This window comes from Plodia interpunctella, chromosome 27 (genome assembly GCF_027563975.2).
Source record: "Plodia interpunctella isolate USDA-ARS_2022_Savannah chromosome 27, ilPloInte3.2, whole genome shotgun sequence".
Lineage (NCBI taxonomy): Eukaryota > Metazoa > Arthropoda > Insecta > Lepidoptera > Pyralidae > Plodia > Plodia interpunctella.
Window position 1 is genome coordinate 3,262,334 of NC_071320.1, and position 16,922 is coordinate 3,279,255.

General features: G+C 33.4%; 2 protein-coding genes across 10 annotated transcripts in view; one reads left to right on the forward strand and one right to left on the reverse strand.

The window, feature by feature from the left end:
* The window catches only part of LOC128681653 (phosphatidylinositol 4-phosphate 5-kinase type-1 alpha-like), a 44,275-nt gene extending 38,379 nt beyond the window's left edge, over positions 1-5,896 (forward strand). For 8 of the 9 annotated variants that reach the window (XM_053765725.1, XM_053765726.1, XM_053765729.1 and 5 more), the window contains one exon: positions 1,779-3,937. In XM_053765725.1, coding sequence (XP_053621700.1) covers positions 1,779-1,874 — 96 coding nt within the window. In that variant the 3' untranslated portion in view covers positions 1,875-3,937. Of the gene's footprint in view, positions 1-1,778; positions 3,938-4,623 lie in introns of those variants that run through there. The other variant, XM_053765728.1, reaches the window with a different exon arrangement.
* A 261-nt stretch (positions 5,897-6,157) lies between these two features.
* On the reverse strand, positions 6,158-16,120 carry LOC128681652 (uncharacterized). Its single transcript, XM_053765715.1, has 4 exons — positions 15,927-16,120; positions 14,978-15,416; positions 12,155-14,195; positions 6,158-11,787 (listed from the first exon to the last, which is right to left on the reverse strand). The coding sequence occupies exons 2-4, from the start codon at positions 15,345-15,347 to the stop codon at positions 6,852-6,854; spliced, it is 7,347 nt and encodes a 2,448-aa protein (XP_053621690.1). The 5' UTR covers positions 15,348-15,416; positions 15,927-16,120; the 3' UTR covers positions 6,158-6,851.
* Positions 16,121-16,922: the final 802 nt, after the last annotated feature.

Consider the following 16,922-nt stretch of genomic DNA (forward strand, 5'->3'; position numbering starts at 1 on the left):
ATGAAAGTGCTTACAGATCAATCGTTAAAACTTTCTTGTCAGAGGTGACCATTTCTGGAATAATGAGTTTGTGAAATCAAGTGATAATTTTTACATTGAACATGTAAACCTACAGTATCAAACTTTTATTTTTTTTTAAACTTTATTTATTTATTTAACTTAAACTCCGTCAATTTAAATTTTACTTCAATTGGGTACAAATAATACATTTTGCTTTTTTCATTACGTAATAATGGCTTTAAGGTAATGTAGACACGACAAGGGTTTTTGAAAATTTTGAAAATTATAGTTTTTGGAAGTTAAATCCAAAATGTTGTTTTTTATGTTCTAATCCTTTTTTAGTCTATTGGAAAATCATCTTTTTCCCTTAATATTTTTTCTATGGTCACCCTAACAAGGATGTGGTGTGTAAAATTGTTTTTGTTACATGTCGTTGTTATTATATCAATATTGTATATTACGTTGTTGTTAACTATTTAAGACGATCGAATTGTAGAATAAAACATTTGAAAAAAAATTATGATTTTAAATTTGAAACTCAATATTTTATGACAGTCTTATTTTAGGATTTTAATGATTTTTATTGTTATTTTCATACTATTGTTTCGTGAAGTTTAATGATAATCAGATTTTTATAACAATAAAAAGCAATATAAAAAAGTGTTGATAAAGTGCGTACAGATCGCGCCAAATCTAGTTCGCTCTGAAGTTGCTTCGCGCAGGTGTACAGTCGGTTTTGAGCTACTGCGACGCGACTCGCACCGACTTCAGAGCGAACTAGAAGTTTGGCGGGATCTTAATAACACGTTATGTCATTCTACCATGTCTACTGAGTTTGAGAACACCGAAGCAACGTGATGTGACAAGTCAGCTGGCACTAGACTAGGCTTTTTTTAAATAGCTAATTAAACTGTCGCAACGATTTGACGTCATTGCAACTGGATGGAACAGACGCGACAAATGAACACGAGGTTCACCTGATAGTACGACATCAACGAATTAACCATTATGCGCTGAGCGTGGCATGCCATTCTGGTAGCAAATTATTATTGTGCCAAATCGCGTGAGATCTTGTTCTTATACATAGGAATCATTTGCATGATACAGTTCGATTAGTTTCCACTAAAATGACATAAATAGTATTGGGCATGCGGTATATATACAGCTTGGTTATTTTTTACCAACGGTGTTGCCAAAATATAACTACTAAATTAGGAATTTGCTTCGTGCTTACTACTTCTACTTCGGCTTTAGCGGACTAATGCTTGGAAGGTAAGACAAACATTTGGCATGTTTTTAATATAAAGCATAATTAATTTTAAGGGTTAGTGATTTTATTACACTAATAAAAATAGGTACTACTTGCGTATTACTTTTACATTTATATATTTCCTGAGTTAATTGCAATAAGTGCTTGCACGCTTTAGGTACTTTTAATACACCAAAGAATTGAAATAATAAGGCTTTAGAAGTGCAATTTGTTTTAGTTTCTATGAAAATTTATGCCCTTCTATCGGTGTACAGTCTTTAAAGAGCAGAAAACAAATGAGTGCGCTGTCTCCTGTCGGCTGGCAACGCTGGGTGTCATTCTATCTGGTATTGCAATTACAAAAAAAGGATAGTTCGTTAAAAATCTGTTTTGTACACTTTACAGGCTGTACATTTAAAATTCAATTAAATTGGTATAAATTCAAATGCTACAATATAATTCCGTTAAGTGATAGTCCACACACTAGAAGTCACAATATAATTGAAGTGAAATATATTTTTCTCTTCAGATGGAAATAGCTCACCTTACTGCGGAGACGTCCCATGTGACCATATCTTCGTACGAAGTTCAACAACATAGTATTAAAAGTGATAAATATTCTTAAAACATAAAATACAATATCACTTTTAAATATTTATATTAAACACATTCTGACATGATTTTATTCCTGTTATAAAATTTATTTCTTTCATATCGAATGTGTTATTGCTAAGACTGGTGTCAGATTTTTATTAAGTCTCCTAAAGTCACCTGCCATTACTTTTGCGACTACCTAACGCCATCTAGTGGCAAGTAGCCGCATACACACTTGTGAACTAAACAGTCCACCAATGTGTAGGTTTCCTCACGATGTTTTCCTTCACCGGAAGCAATTGGTGGTCTATGAAAACACATGAGTCAGACTGGTATACAAACTCATGTGGCACAAGTAGTACTCGAACTTGGGACCTTTCGATCATCATCTATCATCATGTCAGAATAAGTGAAAAATATTGTTTATTGATAAAATGGGTCATTCTGTGTTAATATTTATCAGTGTATTGTAATGTTTGTAATCGCTTGTTGAGTCAACTTAAAATATTAGAAATGCAAAGCTGAAAACTCATTACCTATTAATTAATTTCAATTATATAAATAGTTGATCGTATGGCAGCCCCAAATTAAGCCATTGAGTTAGCCATTTTGTGGCAAGACATTTGACTCTTCTCTACATCGACGCGCAAAGATGAATTGTGAACATTCAAGTTAATTTTACATCAGTTTTATTATGTAATCTTTTTAATGTGGTCTATTAATTTTGATCTTATTGTCTTTTTCAAATTTCCTGTTTTGTCAATATAAGATTTTTCAACAATTGTATTTCAAATACTGGGTACAAGTGTACTAGTGAAAATTTAATATCTTTTCTACTATTCAAATTTATATCAGTATTTGTTTGTTAAAAAATTATAATAACAGTAGTTCCAATTTTCCAAATTATTTAATTAAGAACAACAATATATGTTGTTTTTTTTTAATTTGAATCAATTTAACTATGACTAAGAAATGAAATAAAATGTCACATTGAATTTATTTTAATTTAAAATAAACTTCGGAATATAATTTTGTGAAATTTAATCACACATGACACTGCCAATAACGATATTTAGAAATAAATTAATTATACATACTGCCGCATTTCGTAAACATATTGAACTATTGCTCTTACTCAGAGCCAAGTAAATATGTTAACCTAAATACGTTTTCTTGGTGCTATGAGTGTAATAAAATGTTGATACCTAAAACTGGCTATGAAAAAAAATACATATTATAATAATACTATTTGTGATAGTGCCACTTGCAAAACTTATATAGCACATACATTATCACAGTTTCTTTTTTGAATTCTATATAAAGTATCATGTATCTGTTCCAACGTGATTTAATATTCGTAAGGATCTTATTATTTGATTTAAGTACCTACCCAGCTATTAACACCTTAAAATACCATTTATTTTGTTTCCTTAGTATAAGTAGCCAAATTTAAATGCAATGTAGTTTAATTTTACCATTTAATTTATTATTTTAAATTATTTCTCGCTGTCACATTGTTTGTATTTTCTTGTAAATACAAAATTTAATGATTTTCGTAATTAAAGTGTTGTCTTCGCTTCGACATATATTTATTTGGTGTTTATACAATCATGTGTAGAATAGCTGCTCAAACGGACTGTCATAATATGAATCTCATTTTAATTCTTTTTTATACTGTTTTTTTTTTCATCAACATGCAAACTTCACATATTTACATTTGAAACCAAAACTTAAGAAATGTAACGCAATATTGTCGTATTTTATTTTGTATACTAGATAAAAACATTTACTGTTTCATTTTTTTTAAAAGCGATGCTCAATTTTAATATAACCGTAAATACAAAATATTAAATGAAATTAAAAGTAAAAATCGGTAATTATTAATTTACCTATCTGAATATTATATAAGGAATGAATTTATAATCAACAATATAAAACAATACAGTTAATATGTCGATACACATATACTTACTATAACTTGTTGTTTAATATAAGATACTCCTTCGTATCGCATTGTTGATCGTTGCTAGCCCTTGTGTACCGTGTATTGTTAAGAAGAATGTACTTATCAATTAAATGCGTATGTGAATTGTATATTTTGTTTTATTGACATCCCTTATGTATGTACATTCTCTCCAGAAGGTGAAGAAATAATATCAATGCCCTGTCTCCTGTCGGCTGGCAACACTGCGTTTTTATTAACCAATCTTGACCATTATATTTGGTATTGCAATGGCAAAAAAAGTCAAACATCCGTTTTCTTCACTTTCTGGACAGACTATACGCACTTAAAAATACATACAGTCTCAAAATATCGAATGCGCCATTTTTAGATAAAATTATTTGTAAATTCCTGAAGGAAAATATAATTTTTCGTAAGTGTTCTTTTTGCACGACATATTGGATATTTGACTGTGTTAAAAAATAATAATAGAGAATTATAATAGTTGACACTACTGAAAATTAAAATATATATATTAGAACATCACTCCTATATGATTTTTTTGTAAAATTCCCTTTTTTTTATAACAAAACGAATGACAATCATAATTGAACGAATGGAAAACATAGTTATGTTCACTGTAAATGTTTGCACTTGATCAATCGCACATTTGTTTGTTTTGTTTACTTTGTGCTAACTCACAATATTGCAAGGTATGTTTTTTTTTTGTTTTCTGCATGTTTGGTGTATGTGTACGTCTTATTCTTTATAAATTGCTTTTGTTTTTATATCTGTGATTGCTTTAAACTTTTTTTAATTTGTATATTTTTATTTTCAGACACATTTATGAACCCGTCGTTAGTGAAAATGCAAGGAGTTAACTTTTAAAATATCCCTATTGCAGCATTTAATAGATATTTGATATAGCTTACAAATATACTAATACAAATTAGCGTACGCTACGCACGTACGTAATTAGCGTACTACTGCCTAAAAATAGTCAGTTATTTAGTCAGAATATTCTGTATGTGTGAGGATTTTTGGTTAAAGAATTTTAAAAGACTTCCATCGGTTTAATGTATACTTTAATTATAATATTAGATATGTAATACTCTATGTAACGTAATAATAAAAAATATTTCGGTTTATCGATATGTACACATTGAAAAAGTAGCTATTTAGCCAGAGTCCATTTTAGCCGTAGAAGTGGTAATAAATATGTTTACAAAACTGAAGAAATGAAATATTTTTAACATTCGTATTGTAATTTAAAAAAATGAGTGGTCATTGTATGTCTGAATGTATCAAAAGGAATTTCTATGCTTTGTGTTTTTAAAATTGGGATGCCAAAAATTTAAATTTAAATATAGGAGCCTCTTGTTTACAGACTCGCTTTTCTATGTATGAGGAGCGACTAAATTTAAAATGTTATTTACATTTTGATTTTATGTATTGTATAATTTGTTATTGAGGAAATAAACATAAAATTAAATTGTTTTCTATAAACATAATGAAATTATCTTAGAGATAATAGATTCACTAGATTCAGCAGTCTACCTCGAATTACCACTTACCAAATCTACTGGATGAGATAGTATTTGATTAAGTAACAACCTTATATAATATTTTTTATCATATGATCTAAATTAAATATATAGTAATATTATATATAGTTTCTTGTAAAGTTTCTTGACGGCCTCGGTGGCGCAGTGGTAATGTGCTTGCCCCTGAACCCCGGGTTCGATCCCCGGTCGGGTCAAGATATGTGTATCATATTTATTTGTTATAAAATATGGTATCGTTGAAATAATATCCCATAACGCAAGCCACTAACTTACCTTTGGGACCAGCTTAATCTGTGTGATTTGTCCTAATATTTATATTTATTTATTAGCTTTTGCCCGCGGCTTCGCCCGCGAAATTTCCCACGGTAACATTTAATTTCCGTGATGGAAGGCACCCTATGTCTTCCATATTTCAAACCATATGTATGCAAAATTTCAAGAAGATCAGTTGAGTGAGATAGAGCATATTTATATATTTGTGTACATAAATTGATAAATATAGATATAGCAAAAATGACAATATCAACGTGTTTTAATATTTTATATGACATGCGAGCACTACGACCATGCTACTATGATGTACAATTTTAAATTTTTTTTTTTATAATTTATTTTAAATCAAATTTGGCCTTTTATCATATCTTAATTTTGTGTGGACAAGATGTTTTTATTTGAATACATTTTAATTTATTCATACGTTTCTTATTTATTTATTTTGCACCAAATAGGTTATTTTCATGTGCTGTGGCTCCATCGTTCGCCAAAACAATAGTCATGGAAGGTAAAGCGACATAGAATGCAGGAACACATACAATAATAAGTACAACACATTCATAAGACTAGTGCATGCGCACACGATTTTTGACTCATGGGCCCGCCAATAAAGTGCCACCAGTCTCATAGACACAGTGTGTGTTTGAACAAACATTGTTATTCGAATGTAGACCTTATTGCCTGTAACCTATAAAACAAATCTTTTGAAAATCTGTTTATATCTGTAACACTTTAGAAACAGAAATGAAAAACAGTGTTAAAACACTTTCAATCACTGCATAAGTCCCCGATGTAAAGTTTCAACTGTGTAGAACAAGTGGAAGTAGGTGATATTCGACTTGCAAGATACAGGTAAAGTTAAAACCTTGTAAAAGTATATCATCGTTCACATTGTCTTTATTCCAGTAAAAGTAATATAACGTACATTAACAGTCATAAATAAATGTATTTAAGATAAAAATGTGCACCCCACCACAGTTACGAATTTACATAATGAAAACAAATAACAAATCAATCTTATATATAAAACAACCAAAATACAACATTAAAATGTAACAAAAATTTAACCAAATTATAATACATCATTTTACCTAATATACACACCTACGTAACTAGATACGTAAATAATGTGTTCAGATAATTAAAAAAGGCTGAATAGTAAAAAAAAATTCCATATTACTACGATTGAACTTAACATTTTTTATACATGAATTAGATTTGTATAGTGTTAGTGACGGTCATGGGAAAGTAAAATCTTGTTCACATAATTGCTCTCAATATCACGCTCTTTACCGTAAACAAATTTAGGCAATTTTGCAACTAAACGTTCTCCGCCATCCTTAGATATAGATTTTTCTGTATAAATCTCAAGTACAGCCTTCTTGGTCTCGTACGACTGTAATATATCAGCTGGACTAGTAAAGCATTTATTTTTGCCATCCTTTACCTTCTTTTTATCTTTGCCATTCCAACCAATGATTATTTCTGTTTTCACAGAGGCTTTGTTTGAATCAGATGTCCGGATAACAATTTTGCTATCATCTATAAGCCCTAACATAGTATTTGTTTTGACATTGTTCACTTCGCACTCCTTGTCGAATTTATATGGCGAAACTGAATGGTTGTCCGTAAATTGTTTTATTGAACTACAGTTCATCGAAGTCATAACGCTCTCCATTTGCTGTACCAACTGTAAGTTTGTTAATCTGCTATTTATTACTGAATTTTGTGTTTGAACGTCTATGTATTCAGCTGCTTTGCAATTCATCATATATACTTCCTTATCGTTGTTATTCATGTTGCAAGATGTTTGTTCACTCACTGTGTTTGTAAGTGGTGGTTTGCAGCAACAGCCACCTATTAAATTTTCTCCATGTTTTCTTAATCTTTCTGCCATAGTATGGCATAAACATTTGTTTAGCTCCTGTTGATATTCCGAAGAATCACTATCGTCACTTTGGTCGTCAGCTATTTTAAAGTCTTCATCTTCAGAGTTTAAAACGTTTTCCATTCTGTAAAAGTTATTCATACTATCTGTCTCTTTGATCAAAACAGGCAGCCCGCAGGAAGTGCAGTCTTTGATTGAATCCTTAGAAATGACGGGCATATCATCCACATCACTACTATCTGATGTTAAGATGAATTTCAACATGTTCTTTAGACGTTTCATGCGGCCTTTGGTTTTCCACTTTTGATTTGTAGCTTTTTCAAATACATTTTTTAACATCTCTTTTTTTTCTGTTCTTGTATATTGTCTTTTATTTTTAGGGTCATCATACGTATCATCGCTTGTATTAGTCAAATCTTGTACATTATCTGGATCATCTGTATCTGTGAAACGCAACGACTTCTGTGATGGATTCAAGTCTGTGTTTTCCGTGTCTACATCTGTATTTCTTTCACTATTAGTAGTTCGCGGTTCCTTATCATTACACTTGTTTGTTATTTTTTTTGCATTAATATCTTTTGGCGGCGGCTTTTTCTGGAAGCCTTGAAAAAATTTTAATTTCTTTGTGCCATCGGCTTCTTTGCATTCTGACCTTTTTTGTTCCAAATTATTAATATTTTCAACGGAATTAATGCAGTTTTCGTTACTCTGCATTGTTTCAGATATTACTATAGCATTGTCATGGTCTGAGTCTAATATTACTTCTCCTCCAGCGTACTTAAATATTTTGTCTTGCTTCAATATATTTTCAAGCATGTCTGTTATCAGATTCTCATTGTTAATATTGATTTCAGATGATTCAACTAGTTTATTCATTGTACTGCTGCTATTTCTTGTATTATTTTTAGTACTATTTCTGGTATTAATTTTACTACTATTTCTTGTATTAGTTTTACTGCTTTTTCTTGTATTGTTTTTAGATTCTTGTGATTTTGATATTTGTTCATTTATTACTGATTTATTTTCAACTACATCTGTTTCAAGCATATTAACAGTAGAATTCGTTTCTAAAGATGGAATTACCGGATCTGTACTGTTATTTTTAATATTATGCAATGATATATTGCGCTCAGATTTGCCTTCAACAGATTTGTCGACTTCATTACTTCCAACAAGTGAGAGGCAAATTTCAGATTTCTGAATGGGTAAACACATATTGCTTGATTTAGATTTATTCACTATATTATCTAGTAAATCGGTATTTTTTAGTTCTAACAAAGGAATTTTTGAATGTTTATTTAATACGCCATTCCTACATAGCTTGATTGCAACATTATTTTTATTTTTGTTAGATTGTTCATCCATTATATTTCCTTCAACGTATTGAGACTCAGACACATTTTTAGAAGCTATTTTATCACTAATACTTTCTTTACCACTTATTTCTATGTATTCTTTCTTCTTTCCTTTGGATTTAATTTTTTGCAACGAAGTAGAAACATCGTTCAAGTTTATAGTACTGATGGAATTTCTCATATCATTTTCGATTTTTATCATTTGTATATTTTTATCAGTGTTACTTTCTACTATATTTGGACGAGATCTGTTCACAACTTCATATGTTTCCGAGTTATGAATTGATTGATCGTCTTTTTGCTTAGAATCAGTCATCGGCACATCACCTATAACGTCTGACTCTTTTGAAAACAGCGGTAACGTTTTCATTATAATTTCATAGTGTTCTTCTTTTTCATCTTCGCTTCTTGAATTAGGTAAAGGTTGAGATTTAGAATCGGTCAAATCTATTGTAGTTTTATGCATGGAGTACATGTCGTCAATGTGAGATCCTAAAATATCGCTGTAACCAGTGGAGACTGTATGGAATTTCTGAGATATTTTTTGTGCGAATTTCTCATCAAATTGTTTTCTACTTTTAATTTCTGATTTCGCATTTTTTGTGTCAAAGTTTTTAATAACTATTTTAATGTTTATATCATTCTTATCATTTGCATCATCATGCGTGACTTCTGCTTGACTGTTAACAATGAAAACGTCTTGAGACTTTCCATCGTAGTAATGTGCTTCTACATCATCTGTTTCATCGTTATCTCCACTTAAATTTATTTCAGCTATCTTGTCTCCTTGTGTAACCTTTAGACCAAATGAAATTTCGATCATATTTGCTATACTTTTTGCTTGTTTCTCATCCTTCAGAGTTAACTTTTCAAGACTTGAAGTTGAAACAACACTTGCTGTGTTTACTTTGTAGACATCTCCCAAAAGCGATGATTTGTGAGCCAACACATCTCTATCTGCTCTATAATCTCTTCTCTCATACAGTGTTTTCCCATCAGCATCTTGTACTTTGAAATTTACATTTTCCCTTATTTCTTCAGTGCTTGGACAGGTTTTCTTTATTCTTATCATTATTTGTTCTTCTGAAACACTTGTTGCCAAAGCTTCATTCGCTTTCAGTATTTTATTCGGGCATTTGATGGCACACTTAGAAGGAGAGCTGTCCACTGGTGCTGCTAGTTTTTTCAAATGTACTCCTTGAATTTTGGATGGGCTACTATGTTTTTTAAATGGCGCGGCTTTCGCCCGGGCCGGACACGGTAGAAGCTCTGGCTTGCCGAGGCACGGCGGAACAGGCGTGCTAGGCGTGCTAAGGCAAGCCGGTGGAGCTGGCATGCTGGGGGGGCATGGTGAAGCAGGCTGTGGCACATTCATTTTACTTGAAGTTTGTGTTGATATTGGAGATTTGCTGTTATTAGATGATAGTGACTGACATTTTTTGAGACACCCACATGAGGAATGTTTTGCTTTTGGTTTTGGAGATTCCAGGGCCTGTGGCTTTGGTCCTGGGCAAGAAATTGGACTTTGTGAGGGAGACGAAGATGCATTGGGCTTAGTACAATTCGACGAAGATCTTTTAGATGGTGTTAGACTTTGCGATTTCTTTGGTCCACACGGACATGGTTTCTTTCTTCTTGGTTTTGGCGAGTCACTGCGTGGAGTTGATTGATTTGAAGGCGACCTAGGCATGCTTGGCGATTTTTGCGGTGACTTGTAATTCTTGCATGTGCACGGACACTGGTATTCATTTATGGACCCCTCTGAAATCTCCCTACAAGGCGAATTTTTTTTACACGGGACATTAATGGGCAATTTTTTTAGTGGTGGACGAATAGGCGAAACGTTTTTAGAAGGCGATCTACTTTTAGCAGGCGAACTACTTTTTGTTGGCGAATTTTTTTTCACTGGTGAACTTATATTACTTTTGCAAGGAGAATTTGTTTTGCTAGGCGAATCACTTTTGCAAGGAGAATTACCTTTGCTAGGAGAATTACCTTTGCGAGGAGAATCACTTTTGCAAGGCGAGTTACTTTTGCAAGGCCAATCACTTTTGGGAGGCGAACTATTGCTAGGCAAGTCAATTGCAGTAGGTGAATTTCGTTTTGATTTCGATTTCTTTTTTGACGAATTCGTTGAGGATTTGGAAGATTTCTGTGAGCATTTCGGATTTGGTGAAACATTACAATGGTCATTGCAAAGCGGTGGCAAAATTATACAATTGTCATCTTCTCTTACTGTGGCATGTTTTGTGTACAAAGAAGTCATCGATTTCTTATTATAATTCAGAATACCTGCCGGCTTTGGTTCGTGCACTTTCACACAGCATTCAGGTGGAAAATCGCATTTAGTTATTGAGACTCGTTTTGTACATCTTTTCGGTGTTTTCTCTGTTTTGCAAGTATCATTCAGTGCGTCCTGTTCTGCCTTGTCTTGTATACTCGGGACGGAGTAGGGTTGATCATCAGGATAATTCCATCTAGATCTGTTACCACAAGCATACAACATGCGCTTTCTCAAGACTTCGAAAGAATCTTTTGGCAGTACCCTCTTAGCTTCTAGCGGTGGTTCAGATTGCGTCGTGCTTTTAAACGTGTTGAAAATTTTTGTTTTATCTATGTATGCGTCTTTGCATGAAATGCGACTATTTGATGGATTCAAATTTATGTCGGAGTGGTAATCATTAGGAATGTTGGGACAAGACTTTGTGCCGTCTCCTTGGTTATGTAGACTGGATAAAGTTTCTTGAGACGCACATTTTATATGGAAATCACTGACTCGTTCTGGAAATAGATCGATCCCTAATGGCATCCAATGGCGATAGTAATCCCGCAGGTAACTCTCAGCAAATTGGCATTGCTTTATCTTGCTCTCCAGCAGTTGTTCTGATTCTTCGTCGGTAACATCATCGTCTGTGTTTATTCTGAAATTGTAATAATTTATTAAATATCGAATAAAGATGAATATAGCCTACTTCCTATTAACTGTTTTGCATAAATACTGGTGAAGGACAAACATCGTGAGGAAACCTGCACGCACACTGGTTTATTTATTATCTTGTATGTGAAATGGAGGAGGCTATAGCAAACGACTCCAATAATATTGCCAAGGAAATTGTTGTGAACAATACCAAGAAGTTTGTTTCATTTCACATAATGACCACGGCCCTTAGCCAAGAGGAATACGACTATGAAGAAGAAGGTTGGAGTACGATCCAATACTGGCACCTTTCGATCATAGATGCCAGACACATAATTTTTGGTCGACCTAGTCGATCCAGAAATACTTACAACGATTTTCCGATTTCTCTGTTAACACGATGCGTAATTATACCAACACCGATAACGTCACATCTTTTAGGAATGTTTACGTTACTACACTGAATCACCACGTCCCTATGTGCTGGCAGTCTCTTTATTACTGTTTCTATTACTCTGGTATCTGTATGCTGATCTTTAACGCTAACTTTCTTTTTCATTTTAACATCATTATGTGAATAGTCGCCAATATCACTTTTTACGTTGAATCTTAATGTTGATCGTGATTCTGGGTTTTCGTATTCGATAATTTTATAAACTTCTTCAGAATTACTTGTTGCAAATTTATCACTTTCACTGCTTGGCTCAGTAAAGAATCCTTTAGGAATATCTATTCGTAGATAATCTGAGCTAATTGTTCTATGACATCTCACAAAATTTTTTGAATTCAACACCAATTCGATTTCTTGGGCAAAATCCTTTGATTTGTCAATATACCATTTGCGATCAGCTATTCTGTTGCTGTCATTGTTTCTGCGAAAAAAGTTATATGGCAAAGTTCTGTGCGGATACCACACATTTCTACTGGTACATATTTTTGGGATCATCCATGCTTCAACATCTTGCACGAAGTTCACGCGGTGTTTATGGTAGGAAGAATAATAAGACGTTAATGTACTCGTTTCGCTTTGTGATCCAATCACTGCATTCGCTTGTCGGTACAAGTTGTCCATTAATTCAAATACAGTGCTGCTACTCGTCGTGTATGTCTTATTGTTCCACCTAATTTGCAAACTTTTCCTTGATTCAATTGTTTTTTGAATAAAACTTTTAAGCCAGTTCTTTTTTATAATTTCTTCTTCGTCTGATTTAGCCGATGCTTTTTTCGGTGTTTCTTCTTGGATTTCTTCATTGTGCCTATTCAATATAGTGCAATTTTTAACTTCACACCGACCGGTGGTCACTCCTTTTTTATCAGGGGGAGGTGACTTGGCCTTATCCTTGCTTTTCTTTTTGAAGAAGAAAAATCTTTTTCCTTCTTTCTTATTTTCATCAGTTTTGGTTTCATTACCTTTAGCTTTCGTCTCAGGTTTGGCCTTTGTTTCAAAAGTAACACCAACAGGTTCTTTCTTGTCTTCTTCAAAATTAAATTTCTCTCCCCACATTTTGAACATGTCTTTAACATCAGCTTCGCCTTTTGTAGCTTTTGGAGGAGGTACAATCTCTTTTTCTTTTTTATCATTATGCGATTTTTTTTGGTGTTGTCTCGATTTACGATCATTCCTGTATATAGATGGAAGGGGACTGAAAATCTTTGTTTGGGAAAACGATCTGCCCTCTAATGAGGGGGGGTCAGAATCTACAGAAATATCTCTATGAATAGGTGCGCCAGGAACGGCAATTGGCTCAGATTCTTTTGATGGTGTTGTGTAGTTCTTTTTACCCTCTTCTTTTTTAGCCATACCACGCTTCAAGGCTTCGAAACGTCGTCGAAGTAGAGACGTACTCTTTAGTTCAGGCATAGGTTTTTCTGTGACGGTTTTAACATCTTCTTTATTCTTACTGGAAAAGATTTTCCTGTATTCTTTTTCTAACTTGTTTTCCATCGGATCCGATGATCCCGTACTTTGAATGAAACTAGGGTCTTCTAAGTTATGAACGTGTTGCTCTAAAGAATCAGACGACTTCTGCATTGAAACAATACCTGGATATTTCTTTGCGGAATACCTAAGCCTTTCTGACTTCCCGGTGTCTATAGGTTCCACTTCTTGATCAAGTTTTGTACCTTTCACTTGTTTTGGAGGCAAATGCTCTTGTCGTTCATTTTCTACTTGCGTCGTTGTGTTTGTTACGTTTTTCTTTACAGTATTATTTCCTATATCTTTGCTGTTTGTTTTCACTTCGTGCTCAACAGTTGGACTGGGTGCGCCTTTAGAGTTGTCGAAAATATTAATAGGCGATAGTTTCTCGGAGCACTGCCTGACAGTTACCGATTCAGAGGCACCTCCGACGCATTTTGACGAGACTCTCTTGCGAGCGTACACAACGTTTTCCCTTTCGTATCTAGTTTTCCCTTGAAAATAAAACAAAATGTAAATTAAAACAGAAATAACACCAGTTTTGCAGGCCAAGCTCCTCCACCTTGGAGTCACTGAGCCAGAGGAGTACTAATAGTAGTAATATTAAACAAATTGATAAAATTGAAGTGATGATGACAATTTTAATTTCAAGATTTAAGATTGTTTTTTTTAACTCTGTCTACTGTGATGTACCTAACTGCCACAGGGAAACCTACAAAGGATGTCGGAGCAATAAGTTTGTATTTGTAACACTATAAATTGTCTCTTGAAGGCGGTTATACTTCACAGATATATTTTGAAATTGATGTTGTAGTTGAGATTATGGTATAGCACTATCAAGCAGAGAAGCAGGTAAGTTCTTTATCTTCAGAAACTCGAAAGACTAGGGTTAAGATTAAGAAATGGTGATTGGTTTCTATGCTGTGAGAAACATCGCCAATTAATAGGTAGTAAATTCTGTTGATCGACTTCACGGCAGAAGATGCGTATTGTATTTCGTTCCCACACTTATTAAGTTTATTTGTTAGACAAATTAAAAACCCCCGACTTTCAATATTCATTGCGCTACATGTTTTGAACATCTGAACCGATTTTCATGAAACATGGCTCACAAACACTCGGGATAAAATTATTTATGACACAAAAAAAAAACTAAACGAAAATCGGTTCATCCGCTTGGAAGCTACGATGCCAGATACACGACAGACACGTTAAAATTTATAACACCCCTCTTTTTGCGTCGGGGGTTAAAAATACTAAATTAAATCAAACTCACTATCGGCTAACATTGGAGACAAGTCCGAACTCCCAACACCCCTATGCTCCGTCTCAGGTAAGTATATCTTTCTTACTCTTTTCTTCTGCTGGCTCGCGCTTCCGACGCCAACATTTGTAAAACTCCTAGTTCTGTTGTAAGCGTACACCTGTTTTGGTAAACCGCTGTAATACACCACTTCGGCGCGTCTAGGAGAGTAGCCCATTATATGGCCTCTTGTATCGCATTGACAACCAACATCCTTCCCCAAATCGTATATATGTTGCCTCGCGTACCACTGGTAATCTCTAATGAACCCAACGGTGTGTTTGGTTCTGTTCTCACTGTTATAATCAACACTTCTTCTAAAATTACCAGCATTACTTGTCATTTCTTCTTATTTATCATTATTTATCCTTTGTTGCGTAAACCCTGCTGAATTCTCATATATTCAGTCTTTCTGTAAAATCAATCATGTTGTTAATAACTAGATGTTTCAAACTGCTGGACAAAGGCCTCCCTCCGTTCTTGCCATTCGGTCTGGTATTGTGTTAAGTCTTTTCAATTCGTAAGGTTATTATGCCTTTGTTATATGTCTTTGCCCAGCAGTGAAATACTTACCGGGTCGTAATAAGAAAAATAGCTATGACTAACACCCGTATTTTTCCGGATTTCGGGATAAAATTATCCTATGTACTATTATTCCAGGTTGTATTCGAATGTATAAAATTTTATTGAAAACCATTTCAATGGAAAAGGCTAGACCTTGGTCTAGCCGAACATTAGTAGACTATACCGGGGCGTAACCAACTGAGATCTAGGTTTAACAAGATCTAGATGCAGCCGCATTTCGGGGTTTAAGCGTAACATATACATTTTCACGAACAACTCTTGTAAAATAAATAAAATCATATAAATGAAAAACACAGCGCAACTATTTATTGATGCGATCGATTGCGTAATAACTAACCTCAGTTAATAATTATGAAAAATCTAATTCAACCGGCACCGTGGAACGTCATTAATTGGTAATTACAATAATTTATATTCACATGTATTTGTAAAACACTCAACAAAATTTCACAGCCACGAGTTCGGCGTAAAAATCACGAAAAATTTAAACAAGTTTTTTTTTTGCATTACATGGCTACTCACATTGATTTTTTTATTTATGTCACAAACTGTCACAGAAGTGGATAATTTCATGCCAGAATGTAGACATCAAAGTGTTGTCTGTGAGATGCAAGGAAGTTGAATAAAGTTTGAAGTCTGCCTCCATGATGACTGGCTTTTTAGAGTTCCGAAGTCAACAAAGGAATCTTTAAACTTTCCGTCCGTCGCGCGTCTGCAGTCGCAAATTAGAACTACTACAAATGTATCCAATTCATGTCATTTAAATGATCAATGTAGACATTTAATCAGTCTAAACTATTGCTTAATTCAATTACAGAAATTGTTTCAGGTATATAATATTGCGTTCGTTTAAGTGACATGTTTTTGTTGTAATTGAAAAAAACACATGTACACCACTCGTCAAGTTACATATCGGTGATTTTACAATTCATTTGGGTGATTTAACAATTCTGTGAACAATACAATAACAATTCTATGGACAATAGAATAACAATTATATGGACAATATAATAACAATTCTATGGACAATAGAATAACAATTTTATGGACAATAGAATAACGATTCTATGGACAATAGAATAACAATTCTATGGACAATAGACTAACAATTCTATGGACAATAAAATAACGATTCTATGGACAATAGAATAACAATTCTATGGACAATAGAATAACAATTATATGGACAATATAATAACAATTCTATGGACAATAGAATAACAATTTTATGGACAATAGAATAACGATTCTATGGACAATAGAATAACAATTCTATGGACAATAGACTAACAATTCTATGGACAATAAAATAACGGTTCTATGGACTTTACGA